The sequence below is a fragment of the Ambystoma mexicanum genome, chromosome 12 (genome assembly GCF_040938575.1).
Source record: "Ambystoma mexicanum isolate Mex_15411 chromosome 12, UKY_AmexF1_1, whole genome shotgun sequence".
NCBI lineage: Eukaryota > Metazoa > Chordata > Amphibia > Caudata > Ambystomatidae > Ambystoma > Ambystoma mexicanum.
In genome coordinates this window covers 636,022,446-636,048,415 of record NC_090936.1, presented here as the reverse complement: position 1 = coordinate 636,048,415, position 25,970 = coordinate 636,022,446, and the positions used below count along the sequence as shown (strand labels likewise).

The window sequence follows — 25,970 nt, the reverse complement described above, 5'->3', positions numbered from 1 at the left end:
TGTTTATTGCTCTACCACTCTCTCTGCTGTACTCGCCCTGTCTGTAACACATTCCCCCTCACTCAACCACATTCCCTCCCTCTTTACCATACTGTCCCGTCTATCTCTACCACACTGTCCCTCTTTTCTTTACCAGACTTCACCCTCTCCCATGCTCTCCCTCTCCACCACACTCCACCTCTTTCTAGCCTTTCTGTCATACTATCCCTCTCACACTCTTCGTCTCTCTCCTACGTTCCCCATCTCTTAACCCTCCCTCCACCACCCCCCTTTCTCTCACTCTCCAACACTCTCTCCTCTCTAACACACCCTTTTTGCCACACTCCCCTTCTCTCGCTGCCTTGCACTCCCTCTCTCTGCCATGCTCCCTCTCTCTGCCATGCTCCCTCTCTCTGCCATGCTCCCTCTCTCTCAATCTGCCACGCTCCCTCTACCACAATCACCTCTCTGTACCACGCTCCGCCTGTCTATTATGATACGCCCCATATCTTTCTACGCATCTCCCTCTAGCTCTCTACTGCACGCCCCCTCTGGACCACATGCCCCTTTCTCTACTATATTCAGTCTCTCTCTCTCTGCATCAACATTACATTGCATTCTGATCATTTTAGAATTCGATTTAGGATGAGGCGAAAAAAACAATAATCCTACTCTTTATTATTTTATATTTTTTTCTGCTTTACCTGCTTAGTTCAAGTGTGATTGTTGTTCTTTGTCCTTAAGTCTTGAAAATGCAGTTGCAAAACATAGGGTACATATTTAGGCCGACATTAAAAGCATGCATTGGCACATCCAATAGACATTGAAAAATACCAAAAATAAAACTGCTGTTGTATTTTTACTATGTCTATTGCTAATATTATGTGCCCTCATACACTAACTTGGAGACGTTTTTGGAACTTTCAAAATAATTACTGGGCATGCAAGGCTGCATATATTTACTGTATTTTCCCCTACAAATGTTAAATGCAATAAACAGCCAGCAAACACCAGAACGATTGGCTTTGTCAACGCTTGTTTTAAAAAGGTGGCCTGACACTAATCTCTATCATGGCTTTTGTTACCATATGTCCCAGAGTCCTTTGTAATAGAGTAACTCTCTGTTAAAGAGGCATAACCCATATCATGACCTCGCCGAACATTAATATGTGCTGCAATGCAGAAGGGGTATTGAGTAGCACCCCATTTTACACAAAGCAATGAGTAGATAGAATAACACTGGTTTTGCAGTGTGATACAAATCCTACTTAAAACCCTGTCCAGAAGCCTTAATTTATAATGAAAGCGTCGATCGTTCTAGGGAAATGGAGAACTTTTACCACATGTAAGTAATCAATTCGTGTATTTGCTCTTGCTTCTGTCCATGCCTGTACGATGCTGTAAGTTGACTGCCTTTGACTAGACGTGTCTTCTGTTTTAGGCTTATGGCGTGGCATTTATTCGCAAAGTCAAGCACAAACACACTCTTGCTAAGAACTACTTTGCTCAAATTCCAGCAATGGAGCCATTTTTGCATCAAGACCTGACTCAACGAAAATCTGAAAGAAAGGATTTTCTAATAGCAAAATCCATCCCTGCTGCTTCACATGCTTAACTCTTTAAATTAAACGAACTGCATGTTGCATTTTCCTTTGACCATGTTTTTAAGTAAAAGAAAATTACTTCTTGAAAAATGTGTAATGCAAATGTTAACATCGCATTTAAAACACAAATGGTATATTTTTATAAACTATAACAACATGTATTCTTGTTACGATAAAGAATCTACAACAAAACTTGCCTGTGTCTTTTTTATATTTTTGTTAAAACGTTGATTGTCCATACAGTCTGTAGCTCGATTTACTGGGCTCCATTAGTCATAGTTGCCAAGGGATGAGTTGAGTAGAGCAAGGTCGAATTGGTACCATTGGTAAACTGAAAACGTATGGACTGTGATTCTTCAAGAAGCATATGCAGAGAATCTATATAGGCCCGCCCACATATAGGACAATTTAGTAGAAGGCACAGCTCAGAAGGCTCATTAAGAAAAGCTTTGGGTGTTCTACAGTGCTCCCCTCGATGAGCACCTATTTACAAGCATTATTATTATTTAGATTACATTCTTAGAACGTGCCACACACCCATAGGCTCAGGGCACACATATAGCAAAACGTACTAACTAACATGAAAAGTACAGGAGCAAAACATGAATCAGAACACCAAGAGCCGAAGGAACCAGGCCCAAAGAAGAAGATACATCATTATTAATCCCTCTGGTTAAAACGATGCATTTTTACGGCTCTCTTGACTCAATCAGAGCAGAGTTAGCCCTCATAGGACCCGGCAGCCCATTCCAGACACAAGGAGCCCATGCGTCGAACATTTTCTTTTGCAACCATTTTTATTTAGACTTTTACACAAACAGAAATTGTACAAATGTTTATTACTCAAACTCTCCTCGCCACCCCCACCATTCGCCCCACGCCGCCCCCGACAAGGCACCAATAAAATATCTTCCCTTGGTGTCTGCCCTATATTATAGATCGAATCCTCCCAAAGTCCTCAGTCTCATGGGACAAAAGAGCCCTTGATAGTCTTCTGTCGCTTTGGCCGGAAACAGCAACCATTGGCTTTAAAACAACAAGAGTTGCCCCTGTCAAACATAAAATATGCACTCCATTACCACTAGAGTTCAGTCTCTGGATAGCCACAACTGTTTCGAAGGGGGATCCTTTCTTCTGTATAGTCTTACAATGGACCACTTTGCCGCCAACAAACGTTTAAGCATCAGTTCCAAATCTTGGATAGTCCAGTCCTCCACCTCCTCTCCCACCAACCCGAGCACCACAAACCCTTTCCATCATATCTCGTATTGCCAAACGTATCCTTAACCAGAGGTCTCTGAGGCCAGGGCAGTTCCACCAGACGTGCAACAACGTCACCCTCTCTCCACATCCCCTCCAACACGTTATGTCCATGCTCAAGTTAATATTTTTGAGTACCACTCGGGACCTGTACCAACAGAATAGTAACTTGTCCTGGATTCCTATCGCCTGAACGCTCAACAAGCTTCTGTGGATCCTCCTGTATGCCAACATCCATTCCGTTTCCACCCATTGCCTTCCCAGCTCTTTCTCCCACGCCTTTTCATAATCTAGACAGTTCCCCTTAGAGAGCCTCATCAATTGCTGATAATAACCCCTTTGATGTTGTCGCCCCTTGTATAATCTTTTCCATGGGTGTGAGGGGAAGGAATGTGGTAGAGTGAAGAGGAGTGTGATTGGGGGGAGTGCGGTTGAGAGAGGGGGTGTGTGGCTGAGAGAGGAGAACGTGTGCAGGCAGAGAGAGGGGTGAGTGTGGCAGAGTGAGGGGTGTGAAGTAAATAGGCGGGCATAGGAGAGGGAGGGGCTGCATGGTCGGGAAAGAGTGGTAGAGAGAGAGAGAGAGAGGTGAGAGTGTGACAGAGGGGACGTTATTTTTAAGTTACACTAATAAAAACCTATGAAATTCAATGAAAAAACTTTCTTAAAAGGACATTATGGTTAAGTTGCGCTACTAAAAACCTATGAAATTCAGTGAAAAAACTTTGTTAAAGGGACGTTATGGTTCCAAGTAAAAACAAAAAACCCCTAAAATTTGCCAGTTATGGTAAGCTAAGCAACCACAACTTGCACCACCACCGTGCACTGCTAAGACTACCCAGGACATCAAAGATGATATCACAAATGTCATTGATGACATCACTGATGAGATCACATGTGCATTTACCTTTCATGAAAAGTCTGTACACAGGATTCTTATTGTAATGTTAATAAAAAAGTGTCAAGGATCATTGGAATGAATATCATGAGGTACGCAGTGCATTAAGTAATGCATTAATCCAAATAGCATTGTATTATGAAGTTCTTTCCAATATACTAAGGTACACATGTAGTAACATAGGCATAGTGTGCAGCAGACGTGATGAAGATGCAATATTAATAATTTTGTCATGTTAAATACTAAAATTATAAATGCTTTCTTATTAGAGTCTTGCACACTGAAACATTTAATAAGTACCTAATCAAACCCACTTACTACATTATTGCATTACTGCACACAAAACACAAATAGACAACAACACATACAAATAGAGCATATACAGGGAAAGTGAAGTAAACAAAAAAACAACAGTATTACCCGACAATCTTCATAACCTAACTGATTATCTTCATGCACAGAAATGATTGCTCTGCTTTAAAGCTACTGCTTCCCTATGTATAACTATCACATATTGTGACTAGACCCTAAGGAAAGTAGTGTAAGTGCAATGTGTACAAATATGAGCATATCCAGGGAAAGTATAGTAATAAAAAATCAACAGAACTATAAGACAGTGTTGATAACCTTACTAATCATCTTCATACATAGAACGCATTGCTGTCTTACAAGTCTGTGTTTTCCCCTTTGTATATGTTTCATATGCTTTGAGTGGACCCTAAGTGAATTACTGTAAGAACATATTTGAAGTATAAGTCTACAAATATAGTACTTTGTACTATAGTATAGTGAATTCCCCTGTCCACCTGCCCCTCCATATTAGTGTTTGGTGCCTCTTCCCTCTTTTCCCTCCCCACCTTTCGTTCTAAGCTCTCCTGCCAAAAAAAGTGCAATCAAAAGCAAAATAAATGTTCCTCTAGGAACCACCTTTCATAGTTAAAAAATAGAACTAAAACAAAAACGTATAGACTCCATCTACTTTATGTTTCTCAGTAAAGTACATAGACTCAATAAAATTTTCCAACATTTCCATTTGCATTTTGTGTTATGCTAATAGAAAAATATTGTGGCGTTCATGCTCCGTTCCAGGGACTGGAACGGTGGATACCGGCCCAGCAGCCCAAGTTATCAGCCCAAGCAAAGCGAGGGTGGATAACGAGGTCTCTGGACCATTATCCCCCCATTCAAGCCCCTGAAATGGGGGATGAAGGCCATTAGCAGCCTAGTTTCCCAAAACTAAAAGAGGATTTTTCTTCCTACACCGAGACGCCTGTGGCATCCCGGTGTAGGAAGGAAAATCCTTTTCCAAGATGGCCACCCTGGAAAGGGAAGGTGGGGGTTCCATACAGGGCCCCTCTTCGCTTTCCATGGCAGCCTGCAGAAGGCAAAAAGAGAACCCTATGACCATATTACCACAAGCACATTTTTCTTCCCTTTCAAATCTATCCTAATTTCGAGTAACTTTACCACAAAGCCAGTCCCAGGTGGACATGGCCACTTTAATCCTATGTTTTGTCCCTTGTGGTCATGGCCAGTAGCCAGATTGTCCGGATCATGACCTTATTCCATGATCCAGACAATCTGACCACTGCACATTGCCACAGGCTACCCCTCAGTCACTAAAGGTATACTGCTATTTTTTGTAGCTACATTATGACACTTGTCAAAAAATAAAACACTAGCACATTTCCAAAACCATGCTAGTAGGTCCTTGTCAATGCTCCTTACGCAAGTTTGCTGGAAATCCACCCATGTTTTATTTTTTCAAAAGTGTCAAATGTATGCACATACAATCGTCATATAACCTAGCCCCCACTTGACAAAATCCATTCAGACTTTACGAAAACATTTTTATCTAGATCTATAATCTTTTTGCCAACCTTTGTGTAGATTTGTCAAATGGCACCACATTTATAAGCCTTTACAATATTTTGGGAGCCCCCCTCTTATTTTGCTCCCTCTTCACAGAATCCCACCAAACATTGCAAAAACATTTACATCTAGATCTATTATCAGTTTGCCAAATGAAGTATAGATTCGTCAAATGGCACCTCATTTATAAGCCATTACATTATTTTGGGACCTCACCTCTAATTTTGCCCGCTCATGACAGAACCCAACCAAACTTTGAAAACTCATTCGGGATCAGGTCAGAAATATACATGTACAATTTCATGCAGTTCTATTAAGTGGCGCCAAAGTTATAAGCCATTCAAGAACTGCATTTCACCAACCCTGTAATGCTGAGGTGTCCGCAAACTTTTCAGGACTGTTCGCAAACACCCGAACTGTTTGCAAACTTTCGCAGCAAAAAACACCCTTTTTTTGCTTCTTACAGCCATATCCCATCCCATCCCATCCTCATCACCCCTCACCTCTTCAGAGATTATTTGATAAGTTTGACAAGTGCAATGTTGTGTTTTTTAATATGTTTTTACCGCGATGTTCGCGGAAACCGGCAGATGTGCGCGAATCCAAGAAGGCGGGCGTTTCCAAAAATCTGACGCACTTCACGCTCTTCACAATACAATCAGCAGACACCTCACATGTCCGCGGACATGACGCAATCCGATTAACCAATCGGTGTCCTGTCCACGGAGCGAACAGGGAAGTGTGTCCGCGGAGCGGACATAGATATCACTAATTTTTTGTGACCTACTTTTTGGTCATTTTTATTATCAACTACTGGACGGATTTTCAACAAATTTGCAAAAGCACGCTTTTGGGACCAAGCCGCTGCTCCTGTTGCAAATTTGGTGAAAATCCGTCCAGCGGTTTGGGCTGTAGGCGTGAGCAAAGTTTTTTCCCCATTCAGTCTATGGGAAAAAAGTGCTCTTCCTATGGGATTAGCAACTTAACCATAACTACACAGCCACTATATATATATATATTTCTGAGGCTTGTGGAATCTGCTTAGATCACATGCTGTGCATAGGCCGACATCTAGTGGAAGCTGCGGAGTATTACAGTTTGTTTTTCGAAAGTCGAAAATGGGCGTCGACACAGGCGTGCCAGTAATACTATCCCTAGTGTGACGTCCACTGTACCCAAGATCCCTCACGCGTGTAGGATCCTCAGATTGTTTTTTTCCGCCATACTGGTCGGAAGCATCTTGCGGAGTTCCCTGGCCTTAGCCATACTTTTGCTGTTATTATAATTTTAATTCTTATTCATTCCCTTCCCCACCCCAACGTCGACCCTCAACCTCGACGACGGCTGGAGAAGTCATCGACCGTCGACTGCTGCACGACGGATCTGGGCCTCGGTAGGCCGCTGGCCTCGGCCCGGGCCTAGTAGGCCGCTGGCCTCGGCCCTTACAAGTAGGGAGAGTGGGGGGTGGTACATACTCTTCACTCTTGATATATAGTTACATTTATATATATTCCTACACTTAGCAGCCCGCTGCCTTAAGGTGCGTATGGAGGGTACCCCTTTTCAATTCTGCCCCAAGTGCAATCGCAAATACCCTTGGGTCGACAGGCACGCCACGTGCAATCTCTGCTTGCCGAGGGATCACCCCGAAGCGAACTGCAGAGCGTGTAGTAGGTTTAAACCTAAGACACTTAAGGACCGTTCGACAAAGCGTTGGGCCCACCACGCCAGGCAGGAGGCCATGGCAGCGGAGGGCGCCTTCAGCGATGGCAGCGACGCCGTACTTTCGGACGGCGAGGGCATTACGGCGTCGAAAGACAGCCGACGAGCGCAGGTCCCCGACCTCGGAAGGTCGTCCGGCAAGGCGGCTATGGGGAAGACCCCCGGCGACGCAAGCGCTACACACCTAACACACACTAAACACACTAAGACCAACCGGACCTCGACGACGTCGACTTCCCGGAAAGAGGCACAAAAAGAACGGTCCGACTCGGTGTCCTCTGGGCGCTCTCGATCGAGATCGCCTCACGACGCAAGGCAATCATCCACTCTTGCCAAGAGTGCCTCGCTACACACACTAACGGAAGTTCGATCGTCGGGAGACGAAGACGACTTCCACCCCCAGGCCGCGCTCCAAGATACCGAGACCGCGGTTAACACCAGTGAGGCCCCACGCCCGAAGCACACAGATACCTTTCCAGACCCTCGACGCCAGGCGTCGAAAGTCTCTGGGGCCCCCAAGGGACAGGGAAAACATTTTTCCACGCACGGAGAAGGGGGGAAACAGCGGAAAGCACAGCCTTCCACCCCTGTAAAGCCTAAGCAGACAAGCAAACACAAGTCTACCCTTGAAAATAAATCACCTGCTAAAGTAATACCCTGTTCCAGGGAATGGTCCAGTGAAGACATAGACAGGGTTATGTCTAGGATGTCTTCCTTGGCTGATTTTTATGATAAGAACCCAGAACACTTTCTTTCATATAACCCTCAAGGGGCCACACCCTCAGGCTCCTCCGATCCTATCCCGCTAAGTAAAAAGCCCCGGGTCGAAAGACCTGAACCCTTCGAGGTTCAGCCTTACTCCACTCCATATTCTACTCCACTCCCCAGTTATCAGGGACAAGTTTTCCCTGAAGAGGACCAGGAGTTTGCAATTATGGAAGAACAAACCGGGACAGATTACTATGCAGAGGATGAGGACCTGGAGGAGGGAGAAGATGAGCAGGAAATTTACAGAGTAGATTCCCCAGTACAAAGCGAAGCCCCAGTTACTGACTCTCCAGTTGATAACCAGCCCCTCCTTAACGAGGTTCTCGCTCGAGCAGCGGAACACTTCCACATCGACACCCACGGTGTACAGGAGGAAAGGGACTTCGCGGAGGAGTTTGTAGGAGAGAGAAGACCGGTCGCTCAGACCATCCCTATCCTCAAATCCATCCAACGAAGAATAGATCCTTCCCTGGTGAATCCTAACCTCACCAGAGCTGTCAACCCCAGAATTGAAAAGATTTTCCGGGCAGCCCAGTCTGACCCTCTGTATATAAAGGGACATCTTAAACCAGATTCCCTAGTGGTGACCAACACTAGAAAGAGGGCTGGCACGCCCTTATCTTCATCAGAAGCTCCTCCCGACAAGGAGAGCAAAAAACTTTACGGGTTTGGCAGAAAGGTAGCCTCAACGTCCGCCTACCAAGCAAGGATTGTGAATTCCACCACCCTGTTGGCTAGTTACAATTGCCATCAATGGGAAGAAGTCGCGGCGCTCATTGCCTCTGCTCCAGAACCGTTTAAGGGCCAGCTGGCTCGGATCTCGGCAGAGGGGAGAGCCGTGTCTGGTTGCATTTTAAAAGCAACTTTCGACGCCGCTGACAACGCAGGGAGATTGATAGCAGAAGGTACTGTTATCAAGAGACATGCGTGGTTACGGCAGTCGGGATTCAAGACAGAAACCCAGGCTTCTTTAATAGACAAGCCAGTGGAACCCGACCTATTGTTTGGGAAAGCGGTCGAAGACGCACTTAAAAATGCCAAAGATGAATATGAGACTCTCAAATCCCTTGGCCAGCTTACCAACAAACCCCCTAACCAGAGGGGGAACAATAATTTTCGTCGCCCACGCGGCCAAAATTCACAAAGAGGCAACTATGCCCAGGGACAAGGTACACAATGGAATAACAACCAGCAGTCTACCCAGAGTTACGGCAGGGGTAACAAGAGAGGTCGTGGAAGAGGCAGAGGCAGCCCCAACAAGGGCGGTGGCACGCCTCCACCAAAACAGTGACGCTCAGTTCAGGGTCCCTTGCCACGCAACCCCAGTAGGGGGACGCATTTCCACCTTCACCCAGGCTTGGGAAGGGATCACCTCAGACAGATGGGTGCTGTCAACAGTATCCGCAGGATATTGTATAGAACTACTGCAGCGTCCCCGGAATCATCCTCCACGACAAAGAGTGCACTCCCTAGAGCATCAAAGGATCCTTCTCGAGGAGATCGCCATTCTGCTAGAAAAGGACGCGATAGAACTCGTCCCAGGACACCAGGTAAACAAGGGTATCTATTCAACTTACTTCCTTGTGCCAAAGAGAGATTTGACAATGCGCCCAGTATTGGACTTACGGCCTGCCAACAAATATGTCAAGCCCCAAAAATTCCGTATGACCACGCTACAAGAGGTAATCCCCCTCCTAAAAAAGGGGGATTACATGGCAACCTTGGATATGAAAGATGCTTATTTTCATATTTCCATGCTCCCAGCGCACAAAAAGTACTTGCGCTTCAAGGTGGACAGTCGCCACTACCAATTCAAGGTACTGCCCTTCGGGATAGCTTCAGCACCAAGGGTATTCACCAAGGTACTGGCGGTGGCGGCTGCACACCTACGCAGGGAAGCAATCCCGGTGTACCCTTATCTGGACGACTGGCTCATAACGGGGGAAACCCCAGGAATTTGCAGGTCAAACATTCAGAGGACTATCGACCTCCTCCACGAATTAGGCTTCTCCATCAACGAGAAAAAGTCAAGTCTGGTGCCAAGCACCTCAAAACAGTTTCTAGGAGCTATCCTAGATACTCAGAAAGGATTGACCTTCCCTTCGGAAGAGAGAATTCGGAATATACTTCTGCAAATTCCGCATTATCAGTCAGGTCAACAGATAACAGTACGCAAAGCTATGCGGTTACTGGGCATGATGGCGTCATGCATTTACCTGGTCCCCCACGCGCGTCTGCGCATGCGTCCCATGCAGGAATGGTTGGCGAAACAGTGGTCTCAGGCAAGTGGTCATTGGGACGATCTAGTGGTCGTTTCGCCAACACTCGTACAGAGCCTACACTGGTGGACAAGAGAGAATCTCGCAAAGGGGAAACCCTTTTACGATCCCGAAGTACAAGCCGTGGTGACTACAGATGCATGCCTGACTGGGTGGGGAGCTCACCATCTCCACCACACAGCTCAGGGTCTCTGGTCTCACTCAGTAGCCAAGAACCACATCAATCTGCTAGAGCTTCTGGCAGTATTCCGAGCGCTAAGGGCGTTCGAGCCCCATCTACTGAACTTGTCGGTGCAGATCAGGACGGACAGCACGACAGCCATGTTCTATCTGAACAAGCAAGGGGGGACTCGTTCGCCAAATCTGTCCAAGCTTGCCCAGAAAATATGGATATGGGCACTCAGACGGAACATCTTCCTGTCATCGCAACATGTTCCAGGGGAGCTCAATTCCCTAGCGGATGCTCTAAGCAGAAACTCCCTCCCAGAAGAACACGAATGGGTCCTTCACAAAGACGTAGTAGAAGATCTCTTCTCTCAGTGGGGTTTCCCCACTATAGACCTATTCGCCACAAGCGAAAACAAACAATGCCCAGGATTTGCATCCAGGTTCCCCCAGCCGGACTCCCAAGGGAATGCCCTGTGGATGAACTGGTCAGGGATGTTTGCGTACGCTTTTCCACCAACTCCTCTCATCAGGAAGGTGGTGTACAAGATGAACAAGGAATCTATGACGCTCATCCTAGTTGCTCCCATGTGGGCGAGACAACCATGGTTTCCACACCTACGCAGGATGGCGGTGTGCGAACCCATCAGACTCCCAGCCTGGTACAACCTACTGTCCCAGCAACAGGGTCAAACAGTGCATCAGGAACCCAACTCTATGAACCTAGCAGCATGGCTCCTGAAGTCATAGAGTTTGGACATCTCAAATTACCACAGAGGTGTATGGACATTCTAAAGGAGTCCAGGAAACCAAATACAAGGCACTGTTACTTTGATAAGTGGAAAAGATTCGTTATCTGGTGCCAGAATAAACAAATCAACCCGGTTGATTGCACTCCTTCCAACGTTGTGACATACATGCTCCACCTGCTGGATGCAGGGTTGGTTTTTAACTCGCTGAAAGTACACCTGGCAGCCCTCTCGGCTTACACCACATCCCATAACAAGGTCTCGTGGTGGAAAGTACCAGTGGTTAAAGCCTTCATGGAAGGAGTAAAGAGACTTCACCCTCCTATTTCGAACCCACCGCCAGGATGGGACCTCAACGTGGTGCTAGCTAAGCTCATGGGACCCCCATTCGAACCCATGCATAAAAGTAGTCTCAAACACCTGACTTATAAAACGGCCTTCTTAGTAGCCATTACCTCCATAAGAAGGGTCAGTGAAATTCAGGCTCTGTCAGTGCAGGATCCTTTCTTTACTATCCACAAGGACAAACTGGTTTTACGCACACACCCTAGGTTCTCACCTAAATTCATATCCAAGTTCCATGTAAACCAGTCCATCGAGCTTCCGGCTTTCTTCCAGAACCCGCAAAGCTCGGCTGAGGTGAAACTACACACCCTAGATGTGCGTAGGGCGGTCCTATACTATGTAAATAAAACCAGACCGCTAAGGAAAACAGATCAACTGTTTGTCTCCGTAGCTACAGGCAGAGAGGGGGATCGCGTCTCTAAGGGCGCTATCTCGAAGTGGATTATCAACTGTATACAGCTGTGTTACTCTCTTTCTGACAAGACTCTGCCTTTTACGCCAAGGGCCCACTCTACTAGAGGCATTGGTGCCACTCTGGCTTTCATTGCAAATGTTCCCCTCGACACCATTTGCAAAGCGGCTACTTGGAGCTCTATTCACACTTTTACTCAGCATTACTGCATTGACACTCATTCCAAGACAGATACACAAGTGGGACAAGCGGTTCTAAGACACCTGTTTGCTCATGACCCTTCTCACATCCCACCTCCTTCTTCTGGTACTGCTCGCTAATCTATGCACAGCATGTGATCTAAGCAGATTCCACAAGCCTCAGAAGGGATACATTACTCACCGTAATCGTATTTCTGATGCTTGTATCTGCTTAGATTCACATGCGACCCACCCTTCCTCCCCTCCGAGAGAAGGCGCATGATTGCTTGTAGTCTTACCTTTTCTGTCTATCTGCTTGGATTATCTGTACTCACGCTACTCCTCATGCTTCCTCATGTCAGAAAAAATACAATCTGAGGATCCTACACGCGTGAGGGATCTTGGGTACAGTGGACGTCACACTAGGGATAGTATTACTGGCACGCCTGTGTCGACGCCCATTTTCGACTTTCGAAAAACAAACTGTAATACTCCGCAGCTTCCACTAGATGTCGGCCTATGCACAGCATGTGATCTAAGCAGATACAAGCATCAGAAATACGATTACGGTGAGTAATGTATCCCATATATAATACTGGCACTCCGCTGTTTTTTTTCACAAGGGTTTCAGTAAGAAGCCTGGTAATACCTCAGCTAAGTTATTAGGGGAGGCCACGCAGGAGAAGATTAGGCTCGGGGGCCAGCTTGGTTGGTAGGACAGCAAAGGACAGGGGCATTGAAGCTAGTTATTGCTGGGGTAACAGGATGGCAAGGCAAGGAGGCTTGGTGGATGCCCAAGCTTTGAGGGAGGCTTTGGATGTTATCAGCAGGGCAAGCAAGCCCAGCTCGAGGGGGCGGTGGGTAATGTTATGGGGGGAAAAGGGGCCGGTGGGGGGAGGCCACAGCGGAGAGCGGCGGCAGATGGGGCTCTCGCCGCAGTGGTGGCATGTAGCCCAGCGGTTGGCAGAGGAGAGGTTTGGGAGAAAGGGGGCAGTAGGAGTAGGAAGGAGATCCCCAGGAGAGCGTCCAGAGGGAGAGGAGAGGTTGGAGAAGGGTCAGGGAGGGTGCTGGGAGACAAAGAGCCGGTAAAGGCTGTTGGTGGAAGGAGATTGCATAAGGATGCAAGGCAGGCTGGGTGTAAGGCTCGGGGTGCTGAGGACCAGAGCGGGGTGGCAGTGCGGAGGGGTAGGGGAGGACAATACCTGCAGAAGAGTGCAGGTGGGAGGAGGAGAGTGCAGTCCCCATCGAGTAGGGGAAGGAAGAGGTGCAGAACGGCCTCCCCACCTGGTAGGACTGCGGGTGCAGGGCATAGTACGGCCCCCGCGGTTTCAGAGGAGGAGACAGGAGAGGGTTTAAGAACGGCCCCTCTGGAGGATTTACGAGGACAGACTGGAGGGCGCAGCACAGCCCCTAGCACGGAGGACCAAAGGGTGGAGGAGAGGACCCCTCGCTCGAGAAGGGAGGAGGAGGAGGCAGGGGTTTCTACAGCCCCGCCGAGGAGCACCTGAGGAGGAGCTGCCCGGCCCGGGTATGTGCTTACAACAGCCATGGTATTGCATCGGGATGACGAAGGGGAATAGGAGTATGTGGGACAGTGGGAGGATGAGAGATACAGTGGTGTAAGGAGGGGGGAAAGTGTGAGAGGGTGTTTATGGTGGGAAGGGGAGAGCCATGAGGTGGGGGTTGGTGTGCAATGGGTTGGCGGGGATACTGGTTAGGTGAGACTGCTGATATGTTTTGTCCTCGCAGCAGGAGCCCGGTGAGGAAGGAGATGAGGAGTGTTTGAGTGGAGGCAAGGCTGCGGCTGGGTGACAGCAGAGCAGAAAGAGGTGAGAGGGAAGGGGAGTGGTCAGGGGCTTGGCACAGGGGAGACACGAGGCAGGGGCAGGAAGGTAAGGGGTTGGGACACAGGGGACAGGGGGAGAAAAGGTCTTATGGCCCACGTGGCCCGTGGAGATAGAGAGGAGGGTAGCCTCGGTGGAGGTGCAGATGGACAAGGTGGTCGAGCCTGGGGCACCCGAGGTAATACAGGTCCCAAAGGAGAGGGCTCCGGAAGGTACCAAGAAGGATTAAAGGTTGCCATATATTGGCATTACGAAGCCATTGGCCGCACATTTGATGGGGGCCACAAAGGATAAAATATGGGCAGGGGTATTTGTGGACATTTCTAAGCTCCTACATAGGGAAGTAAGAGGTCTAAAGAAGAGGAGAAGGAGTTGGCCTGGCATCCAAAGGTGCCGGTCACAATTGAGAATTGGACGTCAGCTTTTATTATTTACACAAGTGTTTACTGCAGGAAGTTCCCAGAGAGGTGCATAGCACTGTTGAAGAACATGGCATTCATGAGTTTCGGGGGCATTGCGTGGGTGCGATATGATGAGGAGTTCAGGGCGAGGATGGCAGAGGACAGCCAGGCGGTGTGGGGTGAGATCGACATGGATCTCTGGCTGCAATGGATGGCGCCAATGAGGCCAGCTCCATTTTTACACACAGCGAGTGGTTTACCCGTGCCTTACCGGCCCTTTCTTGGTTACCCCGCACCAGAAGGGGCAGGGGAGGGGGCAGAGGTCAGCTCTCAGCGGCATGTTGGGCCTTCAATAAAGAAGGCTGCACAAGGACGATGTGCAAATTTAAGCACGAGTGCAGCAGATGTGCGGGTCGGCATCCGATTACGCAACATTTCCAAGCAGGGGACAGAGGGAAAGGGCGAGGAGCAGGGCAAGGAGGTGGGGTGGGGGTGGAATGCCCGTACGCCAGTTAAAGTTGTGGTTATGGAGGTGTGCTTCAGTTTACCGGAAAAGATGGGGGAGGCAAAGGTTGGGTTAAGGTTTTGTGTGGGGTTTTTAAGTAAGTTATCAAGGTCTAGGGGTAGGTGGATGCAGTTCATAGGTCAAAGTTATGTGGACAAAGCGTTGCCTAAGGGCTGGGCATTTCCCAGGTTCAGGGTAGCGCATTTTGGCTTTGGGGGGTGCAACAAGGTTTTACTGCCAATTTGGGCTAGGTAGGAGGGGGAGCATTAGCGGGTGTTAAGATGGATTTCTGAACTCTGTCCTGGAGGGGCAGAGGTTCAGAAGGCCAGCCTAGTTTCCTGGAACAGGGTAACCTCTGGACAAGCCAGACCAATTAAGGTAGCGATCGCGACCGTCAAGACTAGGTCTCAAGAGGGGTGAGGGTGACTGAAACCCCGCAATGAGCACACAAAGCAAGGACGCTTACAAATTACTCCAAGCAGGTGTTATATTAAAAATATAGACACATTTATTACAAGGCCTCTGTAACATTGACCATAGTAAAGAATCACAATAAAACTCAAGTAAACCAACACATCACAATCAAATACAATATATATACAATTACCGAAGGGTCTAAAGAGTTTGAAGCACGAAATATGCCGACCACCTAGATGGGGAGGAAAACAGGCAGTGCAAGGAATCGTTAGACCCAGTTCGCCTTCAAAGGCCACCTAACTAGAAGGAAGTCCGAGCCCTACGAAGAGTAGAGCCTTGTGCTCAAAAGTACCTTCACACGCTGGTGCCAATGGGCCAAGGGGAGTCTCTGAACTGCCTGACTTCCTTGAAGAGTGGTGAACAAAGGAGGGCGAACAAATCTCTGCTACTCAAGCGCGGCCTCCACTTGCGGGCAGAAGCAGAGCGCGAGTGTGAAAAAGGTGTGCTGTTTAACACAGCGAGGAAAAGCTACGGGCTACTGCAGGAGGACGACCAGTTCCTAGCGTTGCTACTCACCGGTCCCCGATGCAGGCAGACCCAGGCTTCTCCGCGTCAGTTTCAGTGCTGGCAGGTTCAGATACGAGCAGGGGACATCTCGGCGTCGTGTAGATTCCACGGCAGCAGAAGTTAGAGTTGAGGATGTCCCAACGCAGTGAACCCGCACAGATTGTTACCACAGCAGGGCAACAAAGCAGCTGTGTGTATTTCAGCCCAATGTACACTTCTCACTTCAGACCTGGGAATGCCAAGTGTACGAATCGTGTGAGAGTGTCAAGGACTCGGAATACAGCAGCAACCTGACGGCTGTTACAGAGCAAGACCCCTGGGTAAACTGGTCAGTCCACTGGATGGCCCAGAGACGCTTCCGAAGGCTTACGTGCAGGAGATGATGAAGATGCCGAGAATAGTTGTTCCCACTATTCCAAAGGGTCGAAGTACCAGTACAGGCCTTCTCGTTCGATCAGAGGCAGAATGGTTTCACAGGGCGACAGCAGTGCAGAGGAGCAGTCCTTCAGCGGGTCACCAGCGATTCCTCGGTTCAGCCTCTTAGTTGCAGGATACTTGGCTCCTGTATCCGTTGTTCGTGAGAACTCGGGAGATCGACATGGTAGTGGTGTTTCCAGCCTCCTCTTATCCAGAGTTCCCTTCGCGCCAAAACGGAGACGACTCAATGGGAGATCTGCTCACAAAACACTCACACCATACGTTGACCTATCACGGACCATGGTGGATCCAGGCATTCAAGACACACTAGACTCTCTGGCACCCAGGATGTGTATTGGGACCAGACATCCCAGCCCACATCCTGGAGGCACACACAAGGCATGCAGAAGACCGTGAAAGCATCTGTGTTTCGCGGGAAAGTACATGTCCAAATAAGGATGGCCCTGGGTCGGCTCGACCTGGGGAAGGTGAAGGGGCAAGACGGTCAACGGACAGGACAAAGAACCTCATGGCATGGCCATTTTGGAAGCCAGGCCACCCATTTTGGCCAAACGCGAGAAGGGCGGTTAACAGGGCAAAAGGGGGTTCAAAAACGATCGCTGCCACCAGTCCTGTCCGTGACATACTTGCACAGTTCATAATAAATTCATCGAGAGTTACTAGGGCCTGTAGAATGACTAGAGACCCAAGAGCGCGGTAATGTAAGTTACGGTGCACTCTTGTGCCATGTTGCGCAAAAGCTGCAACATGAGAAAAGAACTACGGAAAACAACGTTTCCCGGTACTGACTGTCTTAAGGGCATGTCAGTTTCCCCGTAAGAATGGAGCAAAAGCCCAGAGGAGTGCGGCGGAAGGCTGCGCTTCTCTGGCAAAGTCTAGATCAGGGTGAAAACAACAGCAAAAGGTTTAGGGGTTGCCACATGGAAGGAAAATTACCTACAATTAAGAAATCTTTCCTAACACTCGCCCCTCCCAGACTATGGACAGGGGGAACTAATCCACTCATGTTTGAGTCTCTTGTTCAGGTCGGTTAAACATTCTGGACAACCCATCAGTATTGCTATGTTGGACACCTGGCCTATGCTCAATAGTGAAGTCAAAGCCTTGTAGACTTATGGACCACCTAAGCAACTTTGGATTCTCTCCCTTCATGTTCATCAGCCACTTTAAGGGCTTATGGTCAGTTTGCACAGTGAAGTGGGTCCCATAGAGGTAGGGCCTCAGCTTCCGTAGGGCCCACACAACAGGGAAACATTCTTTCTCTACTGTGGACCATCTGAGCTCTCTGTCCTTAAACTGGCGACTAATGAAACCAATAGGGTGTTCCTTACCCTTCTCATCTACTTGCGATAGTACAGCTCCTATCCCAGTGTCAGAGGCACTGTCTGCACAATAAAAGGTCTTTGATAATCAGGGGCCCTAAGGACAGGGGCCTGGCACAAGGAGTCTTTTAAGCCCTTGAAGGCCTTCTCACACTCGTCGGTCCAAGTTACCTTCTTGGGTTTCTTCGGAGTGGTGAGGGCAGTCAGAGGGGCAGCTATGGTGCCATAGTCTGCCATGAAGTTGCGGTAATACCCTGTGAGTGCTAAGAAGGCTCTCACTTGGGTCTGTGTAGTAGGGGTAGGCCAGTCTTGTACTGCTTGTACTTTACTGGGAAGAGGCTGTATCCTCCCTCCACCTACTTCATGTCCAAGGTAAACCACTGAGCCTTGTCCAATCTGGCATTTACTAGCCTTTATGGTCATGTGTGCTTTCTGAAGAGCCTGTAGCACAATCCCGAGGTGTTTCACATGGTCTTCCCAGGTGGCGCTGAAAACTGCTATATCATCCAGATATGCAAGACAGAATTTATCCAACCCATTCAACACATGATTCACAAGCCTCTGGAAAGTGGAAGGTGCATTCTTCAACCCGAATGGCATTACCCTGAATTGGTAAAGACCGTCTGGAGTGGAAAATGCTGTCTTCTCCTTGGCATGTTCTGCTAAGGCTATTTGCCAATAGCCCGCAGTGAGGTCAAACGTGCTCAGGTACTTGGAGGCACCCAAGGTATCCACCAGCTTATCTGTACGAGGCAAGGGGTGTGCATCTGTCTTGGTGACAGCATTCAGAGCCCTGTAATCCACGCAGAACCTCAATTCAGAAGTGCCTGCTTTTGGAACCAAAACCACAGGGCTGGACCAAGGACTACTAGAGGGTTCAATCAACCCAAGATCTAACATTTTGTTGACCTCTGTCTTAATGTAAGACTGTACTTTGTCTGACATCCTGTATCCTCTACTTTTGGTAGGAACGATGTCTCCTGAGTCTATGTTATGTTTGCACCAAGGTGTCAAACCAGGGGACTGCGAAAACAAGGGGGAAAATTGCCTAAGCAAACTTTTCACCTCAGCCTGCTGATCAGAAGTCAGGTGAGGGGCCACTCGGACACCCTCAAAGGAGCTATCTGAAGGACCGCTTTGGAACAGGTCGGGGAGAGGTTCGGACTCCTCTTCCTCAACATCTGAAGCCAGTAGCAGTGATGCGATTTCGACTCTTGGGACGAAAGCCTTCAGCCTTTTTACGTGGAACACTTTTGGAGCCTGCCCAGGACTTCCAAGGTCCACTGAATAGTTGACCTCACGCAGGGGCTCCACTACTGTGTAAGGGCCTGACCATTTGTCCTGTAAAGCTCTAGGCCTTATGGGATTCATGATCAGAACTTGCTGACCAGGTGTAAAGTTGATGAGGGAAGCCTTCTGGTTGTGTCACTAGCCAGACCCATCAGAAGTACCATCCGTTTTCTGAGCCCTAACACATAGTCTACTACATTGGTAGTAATAGGGGGAGTGGGCATCTCCCATCCCTCCTTGACTATGGCTAAGGGTCCCCGCACAGGGTGACCGAACAGAAGTTCGAAGGGGCTGAAACCAACACCCTCCTGTGGTACCTCTGGGTAGGCAAACAGTAAGCATGTTAAAAGAAGATCCCATTTTCTTCTCTGAGGTTCTTCCAGAGCCCCAATCATGCTCTTTAATGTTCTGTTGAAACGTTCCACCAGACCATTGGTCTGGGGGTGATAGGCAGAAGAGAACTTGTAAGTGACCCCACATTCTTTCCACATAGCCTGCATATACTTTGACATAAAGTTGCTGCCTCTGTCAGACACAACTTCTTTAGGGAAGCCAACCCTAGTAAAGATGCCAAGTAACGCTTTTGCAACTGACTTGGCAGTTACAGTTTTCAATGGGATGGCCTCAGGATATCTGATAGCATAGTTGACTAGCACCAGGATAAACCTATTGCCTGAGGATGTTTGCGGGTCAAGGGGACCAACAATGTCGATCCCTACCCTTTCGAATGGTATTCCCACAACTGGGAGTGGTACCAATGGAGCTTGGATTGTTGAGCCACTCTTACCAGATAACTGGCAGGAGGCACAACTCCTGCAGTGACTTTCTACTTGCCCCCCATCTTGAGCCAGTATAAGTGCATGGATAACCTTTGCTTGGTCCTCTTAATACCAAGGTGACCAGCAAGGGGCACTTCATGCGCCAGCTGCAGGAGGAAGGGTCTTACAGCAAGGGGAACCACCAACCTCCTATGGTCTCCTTCTGTAGACTCTGTGGGCTCACTGTACAGGAGTCCACCTTCCCAATAAATCTGATGCTTCCCAGGAGGTTCACCCTCAAGCTGGGAGCAGGCCTGTCTCCTTAGGCCTTTCTTCCCTGTCAGGACCACCTTCTACTAACAAGTCTTTTAGTTCAGGGTGGTCATTGGGGTCAAATACTTCAGTATCGCCGCCTCCTCGTCAGGTCCGGGCGATTGACCAACTTCCTCCACCGCAGTGGTAGGTGAGTTCGCAGGAATATTTTCTTTCCCTCGTTTTGGTTTCTTTACTCCTTTAGCCTTGGGTTTCCCCTTTGGCTGGGGCAGTGCATTGGTCTTGGCCAATGCTGCCCGTGTTTGAGACCGTGTAGGGTCTGTCAGCAGTGTTTTCTATGAGCCCTAAAGCTCGGAGATCGTTGCCCAACAAGACCTTTCCTGGGACGTTTCTCTGAATGCTCACTGGAATCCTGACTGCTGTATCATTTAAAGTAAGATTTACAGGTATTACTGGAAACATGTGAGGTGGGCCGTCAGCCAACTTAGTGGGCATCAGAGTAGCTATGGCAACTTCCTCTGAGTCTACCAAGGTAGAATCCACTACAGTTCGACTGCACCCACTATCCCTAGGAGCTAGAGTATCTACTTCATTGATCAGCACACTGTCTTTAAAGTAGTGCTTGGTATTATCTGGAATCCTAGCATAAGCCTCTGCGACTTTAGGCTCCCAGGAACCCAGGGAAAATAAAACTACCTCAGCTTCTATCCCACTGGGGAAGGAGTCTGAGGAGAAGGATGCTCCTGTAATCTCTTCTTCCTCGTAGGTGGAGAAGGCCAGATTAGCGGAGTGGACCCCCAAAGGTTTAACCTTACACTGGGGATCCCCCTTCACGTGGTCAGTTGCTCCACAAGCAAAACAAGATCCATTGGGTCTGTTTACATAGGGAGGCTTATCATAACCAGAGTTCTGTTTCGGAGGCGGACCTCCACTACCCTGTGAGTTCTCTTGTGTCTTACACTTATTTTTCTTTTTGTGGCCCTTTTGAGAAGAAGATTTATCAGATTCTCCACCCTCCTTATCTTTGGACTTTTTCCCTTCCTCCTGCTTACCAGGATGAGTTTTGTCCTTATGGGACACTCGATGTGACACCCATAAATCTGCTGCAATGGCAAGCTTCTTAGGATCTATCTCCTTTGAATCTGCCAAATGCTGCTTAAGCTCAGGCGAAGAAGATGCAAAAATATGTTCCAGCATGACAAGACTTATCATACCTTCAAAGGTAGAAACCTTATAACCTTCGACCCAGCCAGTCAAGTTTTTTTAAGGATTCGGTTACATAAGATACCAAAGTACCACCTTCTTTTTTCTTATACTCTCAGAATCGTTTTAAATATTGGGCAGGAGTCTTTCCAAACTTTAAAATGAGAGTTTGCTTTAACATTGCAAAATCTGCTCGCTCAGCCTTCGACATGTCCATAATGGCACTACAGCCATAATGGGGCAGTCTGCTGAATAACCAGGCAACCTTATCAGCATTGTCAACTTGTTAAACTTCACATGCATACTCAAACGTATTCAACCAGTCCATAATGTCATTCTTTTCCTCATACACACTGAGCAGATCTTTTGGAAAACTTGGATGAGAGGAGGCCCCAGACCCATATCCAGGACCCTTGGATCCATTTGCAACCTGAAGCTTGGCCAGTTCCAACTGGTGATCCCTGTCTTTCTGTTTTTTCGCCTATTCGATTTTTAGCTTGACCCTATTGAACTCAAGCTCTTCCTGTAGTTTGGCCATATTGAACTCAAGCTCCTTCTGCCTATACAGAAGCTCTTGCTTCTTGAATTCAAGCATGGCCTCCCCATCAACACTGGCAGAGGAAACATTAGACATCTCATCCTCCCTGTCCTCATGGTCGCGGTGGACCAGTGCAGCAGCAGAACCGTCGGTTCTACAAGTGAGAGCAGCCCCACCTCCTTCTGCACTGTCCTCGGAAGCTATAGCGTCAAGCTGAGCTTCTTGCCACGCCACGATTATTTGGATCATATCCAATTTGGTGCCTTGTTTGCGGAGAGAGGTGTCTCCTCTCATCTTTTTCAACATTTCGGATTTAGAAGCATTTAAAGTTAACAAGGTATTTGTTTCCATACTGTTAGATAGGACTATGGCCTTTTAAAAGTTATACTACGACAATTCACTACGTGTCCTGGTAGGAATAACTTGAAATGCCTTCGCTCATGCGCAACACTGGATACCTTCAGTCGTATCCCACCGCAGTACACCAATTTGTTAAGATGGATTTCTGAACTCTGTCCTGGTGGGGCAGAGGTTCAGAAGGCCAGCCTAGTTTCTTGGAACAGGATAACCTCTGGACAAGCCAGACCAATCAAGGTAGCGATCGCGGCGGTCAAGACTAGGTCTCAAGAGGGGTTAGGGTGACTGAAAGCCCGCAATGAGCACACAAAGCAAGGATGCTTACAAATTACTCCAAGCAGGTGTTATATTAAAAATATAGACACATTTATTACAAGGCCTCTGTAACATTGACCATAGTAAAGAATCACGATAAAACTCAAGTAAACCAACACATCACAATCCAATTCAATATATATACAATTACTGAAGGGTCTAAAGAGTTCGAAGCACGAAATATGCAGACCACCTAGATGGGGAGGAAAACAGGCAGTGCAAGGAATCGTTAGACCCAGTTCGCCTTCAAAGGCCACCTAACTAGAAGGAAGTCCGAGCCCTACGAAGAGTGGAGCCTTGTGCTCAAAAGTACCTGCACACGCTGGTGCCAATGGGCCAAGGGGAGTCTCTTCAAGGAAGTCAGGCAGTTCAGAGTGGTGAACAAAGGAGGGCGAACAGATCTCTGCTACTCAAGCGCAGCCTCCACTTGCGGGCAGAAGCAGAGCGCGAGTGCAAAAAAGGTGTGCTGTTTAACACAGCGAGGAAAAGCTACGGGCTACTGCAGAAGGGCAACCAGTTCCTAGCGTTGCTACTCACCGGTCCCCGATGCAGGCAGACCCAGGCTTCTCCGCGTCGGTTTCAGTGCTGGCAGGTTCAGATACGAGCAGGGGACGTCTCGGCGTCATGTAGATTCCGCGGCAGCAGAAGTTAGAGTTGAGGATGTCCCAAACGCAGTGAACCCGCACAGATTGTTACCACAGCAGGGCAATGAAGTGGCTGTGTGTATTTCAGCCCAATGTACACTTCGAAGGGATTGTGTCCTCCGACGTATTCCTTACCTTTATCTTTGATAATTCGTCTCCAGCTTGCTGGCCTCGGACATTTTTTCTCTGTAGATGGTGCTGCGCGTCGACGTCCACCGAGTCGATGTCCCTCGACAGCCACCGTATCGGCGCCAACGTCACCATGCCCATAAATAGCCATGCATGGCGCCCATTGCTCAGTTCCGTTTTTCCGCGCTTCATGGGGCCTCGGAATATCGTTGCTCAGTTCAGTCAGATAAACCTTCTAGATTTACTTGAAAATACCAACTTGTTCTCGATGGCTTCTTCGTCGGAACCGGCAACGCCGCGATCTGGCTTAAAAAAATGTCGAGACTGCAGTAAAAAGAATTCGATAACGGATCCACACAGGATCTGCTTGTGGTGCTTGGGAGCCGAGCACCATTGTTCGGAGTGTGATGACTGCATGTCCATGACGGCGAAAGCCTTCAAGGAGCGCAAGGGAAAGCTCGAGAGAGGTAAGTCAGTCAAAACCTCCTCGAAAGTTTCTTCGGCTGATTCGAGGCATTCGTCTCCTTGCCGTCAAAAGCATTCCCGTTCTAGATCTCGAAGTAGCTCCCACCATCCGTCGAGATCGAGACACGCAAAGAAGAGACGTCGAAGATCCCCTTCCTCAACATCTTCTGTTTCCCCAGAAAGGGTCTCCTGCCCCACAAAACACAGCTCTCAGGGTGAGTGGGAGGAATTCAAGAAGAAAATGCTAAGCGTCTTCGAGAAAGCGGCCTCGACCCCCTCGAAGACAGCTGAGGGTGATACCCCGGGTAAAAAAACCCAAAAATTGAAACGCCGCGGGTCACTGCACCCGGTGAAAGATTCCACCCAAGAGCGCCACGGGCCATCGGGTAAGAAGGCACCGTCTTCGACGCCGTCGTCGAAGATCCCTTCGACGCATGGATCGGCGCCATCGACACCGTTGTCGAAGAGTTCTTCGTTGCATCGGTCGATCGACGCCGATGAAAGAGAAAACCATGGCTACTTCAGAGCCAACGGTGATACCAAGAGCCTCCGGCACGACGCCGAGACTGTTGTCGACATCCTTGAGTAGGATCCCGATCCTCTCGAGTTCTTTGAGGCCTCTTCCAGTTTTCTCGATGCCGTTCTCGGCACCTTCGAAGCCTGTCACATCGGCGTTGATGACATCGTCGTTTTCTCGCCCAATAATGACAAGTTTGGCTCCTTCTGCCTTAGAAATGGGTTTTACACCATTTCCAAGGTCAGAGTACCCTGGATTATCTTCAATCTATGAAGAAGGGGAGGATTCTGACCAGGAAACCTTCGAGTTGCAGAGGACCACACTACCTGTTTCAGAGGATTTCACCTCTGAGGAAAGAAGGTTGAAAGACATACAGGAGTCATTACATGAGGCAAGTGGGCTGGACACTTCCCCAGAAGTGGAATTTGTTAAACCAGACCATGGGGACATGCCGAAACACCCTATAGAACCCTGATGGCAAGGATTATTGAATTTATGGGTTGGTCTGCGCCTTCACCTGTTTTTCAACAGGATGACCTGACAGACATATTAGACAAAGGTCCACAGGAGGATCCTGTGGTCCCCTTCTATGCAGCCTTACAAAGAAAGATTTCATCTAATTGGGAAACTCCTGAAGTTATCCCTGCAGTCAATAAAAGATTGTCAGCCAAGTATAGGGTAGCTGCGGCTGACCCTGAATACTTATCAAAACACCCGACTCCGGAGAGCCTGGCGGTTCAAGCGGCAACTTCATCAAGCAGCAGGTCTGCTTACCCTACTGTCCCACAGGATAGAGATGACAAAAGGTACGATTCTATGGCAAAAAAAGTCTTTTCTGCTTGTAGTATGGCGTTGAAGTCCATCAACGCCACCTGTGCGCTCGCCAGGTTCAGTCACACACTGTGGAAGTGTGCTTCATCAGCGGCTGACTGCATACCCGAAGTAGAGGAAAGGAAGCCTTCCTTAACATTATTAAAGATGGCAAAGATGCCATGTGCAAGTCACTTCAAACTGGCATTGATTCCGCTGACAGTATCAACAGGGCCATGGTGGCAAGTACGACAATCCGCAGGCATGCGTGGTTGCGAAAGTCTGGCTTTGTTCCAGTTGTACAGGCCAGACTTTTGAATATGCCCTTTGACGGCTCTTCTTTATTTGGTAAAAAGGCTGATGACAGTCTGGAAAAGTTGCAGACATCTAAAGCAGCGGCAAAATCGTTAGGAGCTGTAATCCGCCAAACTCCTTTTCGCCCCTCAGGAACCTCTGGGAGAGGAAAGTCCTTTTGCTATTATTCCGCATTCGGGAAAGGCAGAGGACAGCCGGCTCAAAGAGGCCAAAGGAGATCCAACCGAGGTGGACGGGTCAAATGTACTAAAGCTGCAGCAGCAGTAGGTGCCTCTTTACCCTCGGCATCTGCATCAGCCGCCCTCAAACCACTCTGAGGTCTTTCCACACAAAACACCTGTAGGGGGAAGGTTAACTCACCATCTGACGGAATGGCAGGCTATAACATCAGATGCTTGGGCATTGGAGACAGTTGCCAAGGGTTACTGCCTACCCTTTCTACACATCCCTCAGAGTCATCCACCGGGGCACAGCTCTCTAAAAGTTCCAGATCCGCTCCTCTTGCAGGAAATTATAGACCTGCTAGAGAAAGGTGCCATAGAACCGGTACCTGTAGCGGACAGGAACAAGGGCTGGTACTCCCCCCTACTTTCTCATACCAAAGAAGGACGGAGGACTGAGACCCAGCCTGGA

At 48.4% G+C, this 25,970-nt stretch overlaps 1 protein-coding gene across 1 annotated transcript in view; it reads left to right on the top strand.

Annotated features, from left to right (window-relative positions):
- Positions 1 to 1,775, top strand: part of IQUB (IQ motif and ubiquitin domain containing) — a 548,499-nt gene extending 546,724 nt beyond the window's left edge. Inside the window, exon 13 of the mRNA XM_069629104.1 lies at positions 1,421 to 1,775. Within this exon, the coding sequence (XP_069485205.1) occupies positions 1,421 to 1,594 (174 nt within the window). The 3' untranslated portion in view covers positions 1,595 to 1,775. The remainder of the gene's footprint in view (positions 1 to 1,420) is intronic.
- Positions 1,776 to 25,970: the final 24,195 nt, after the last annotated feature.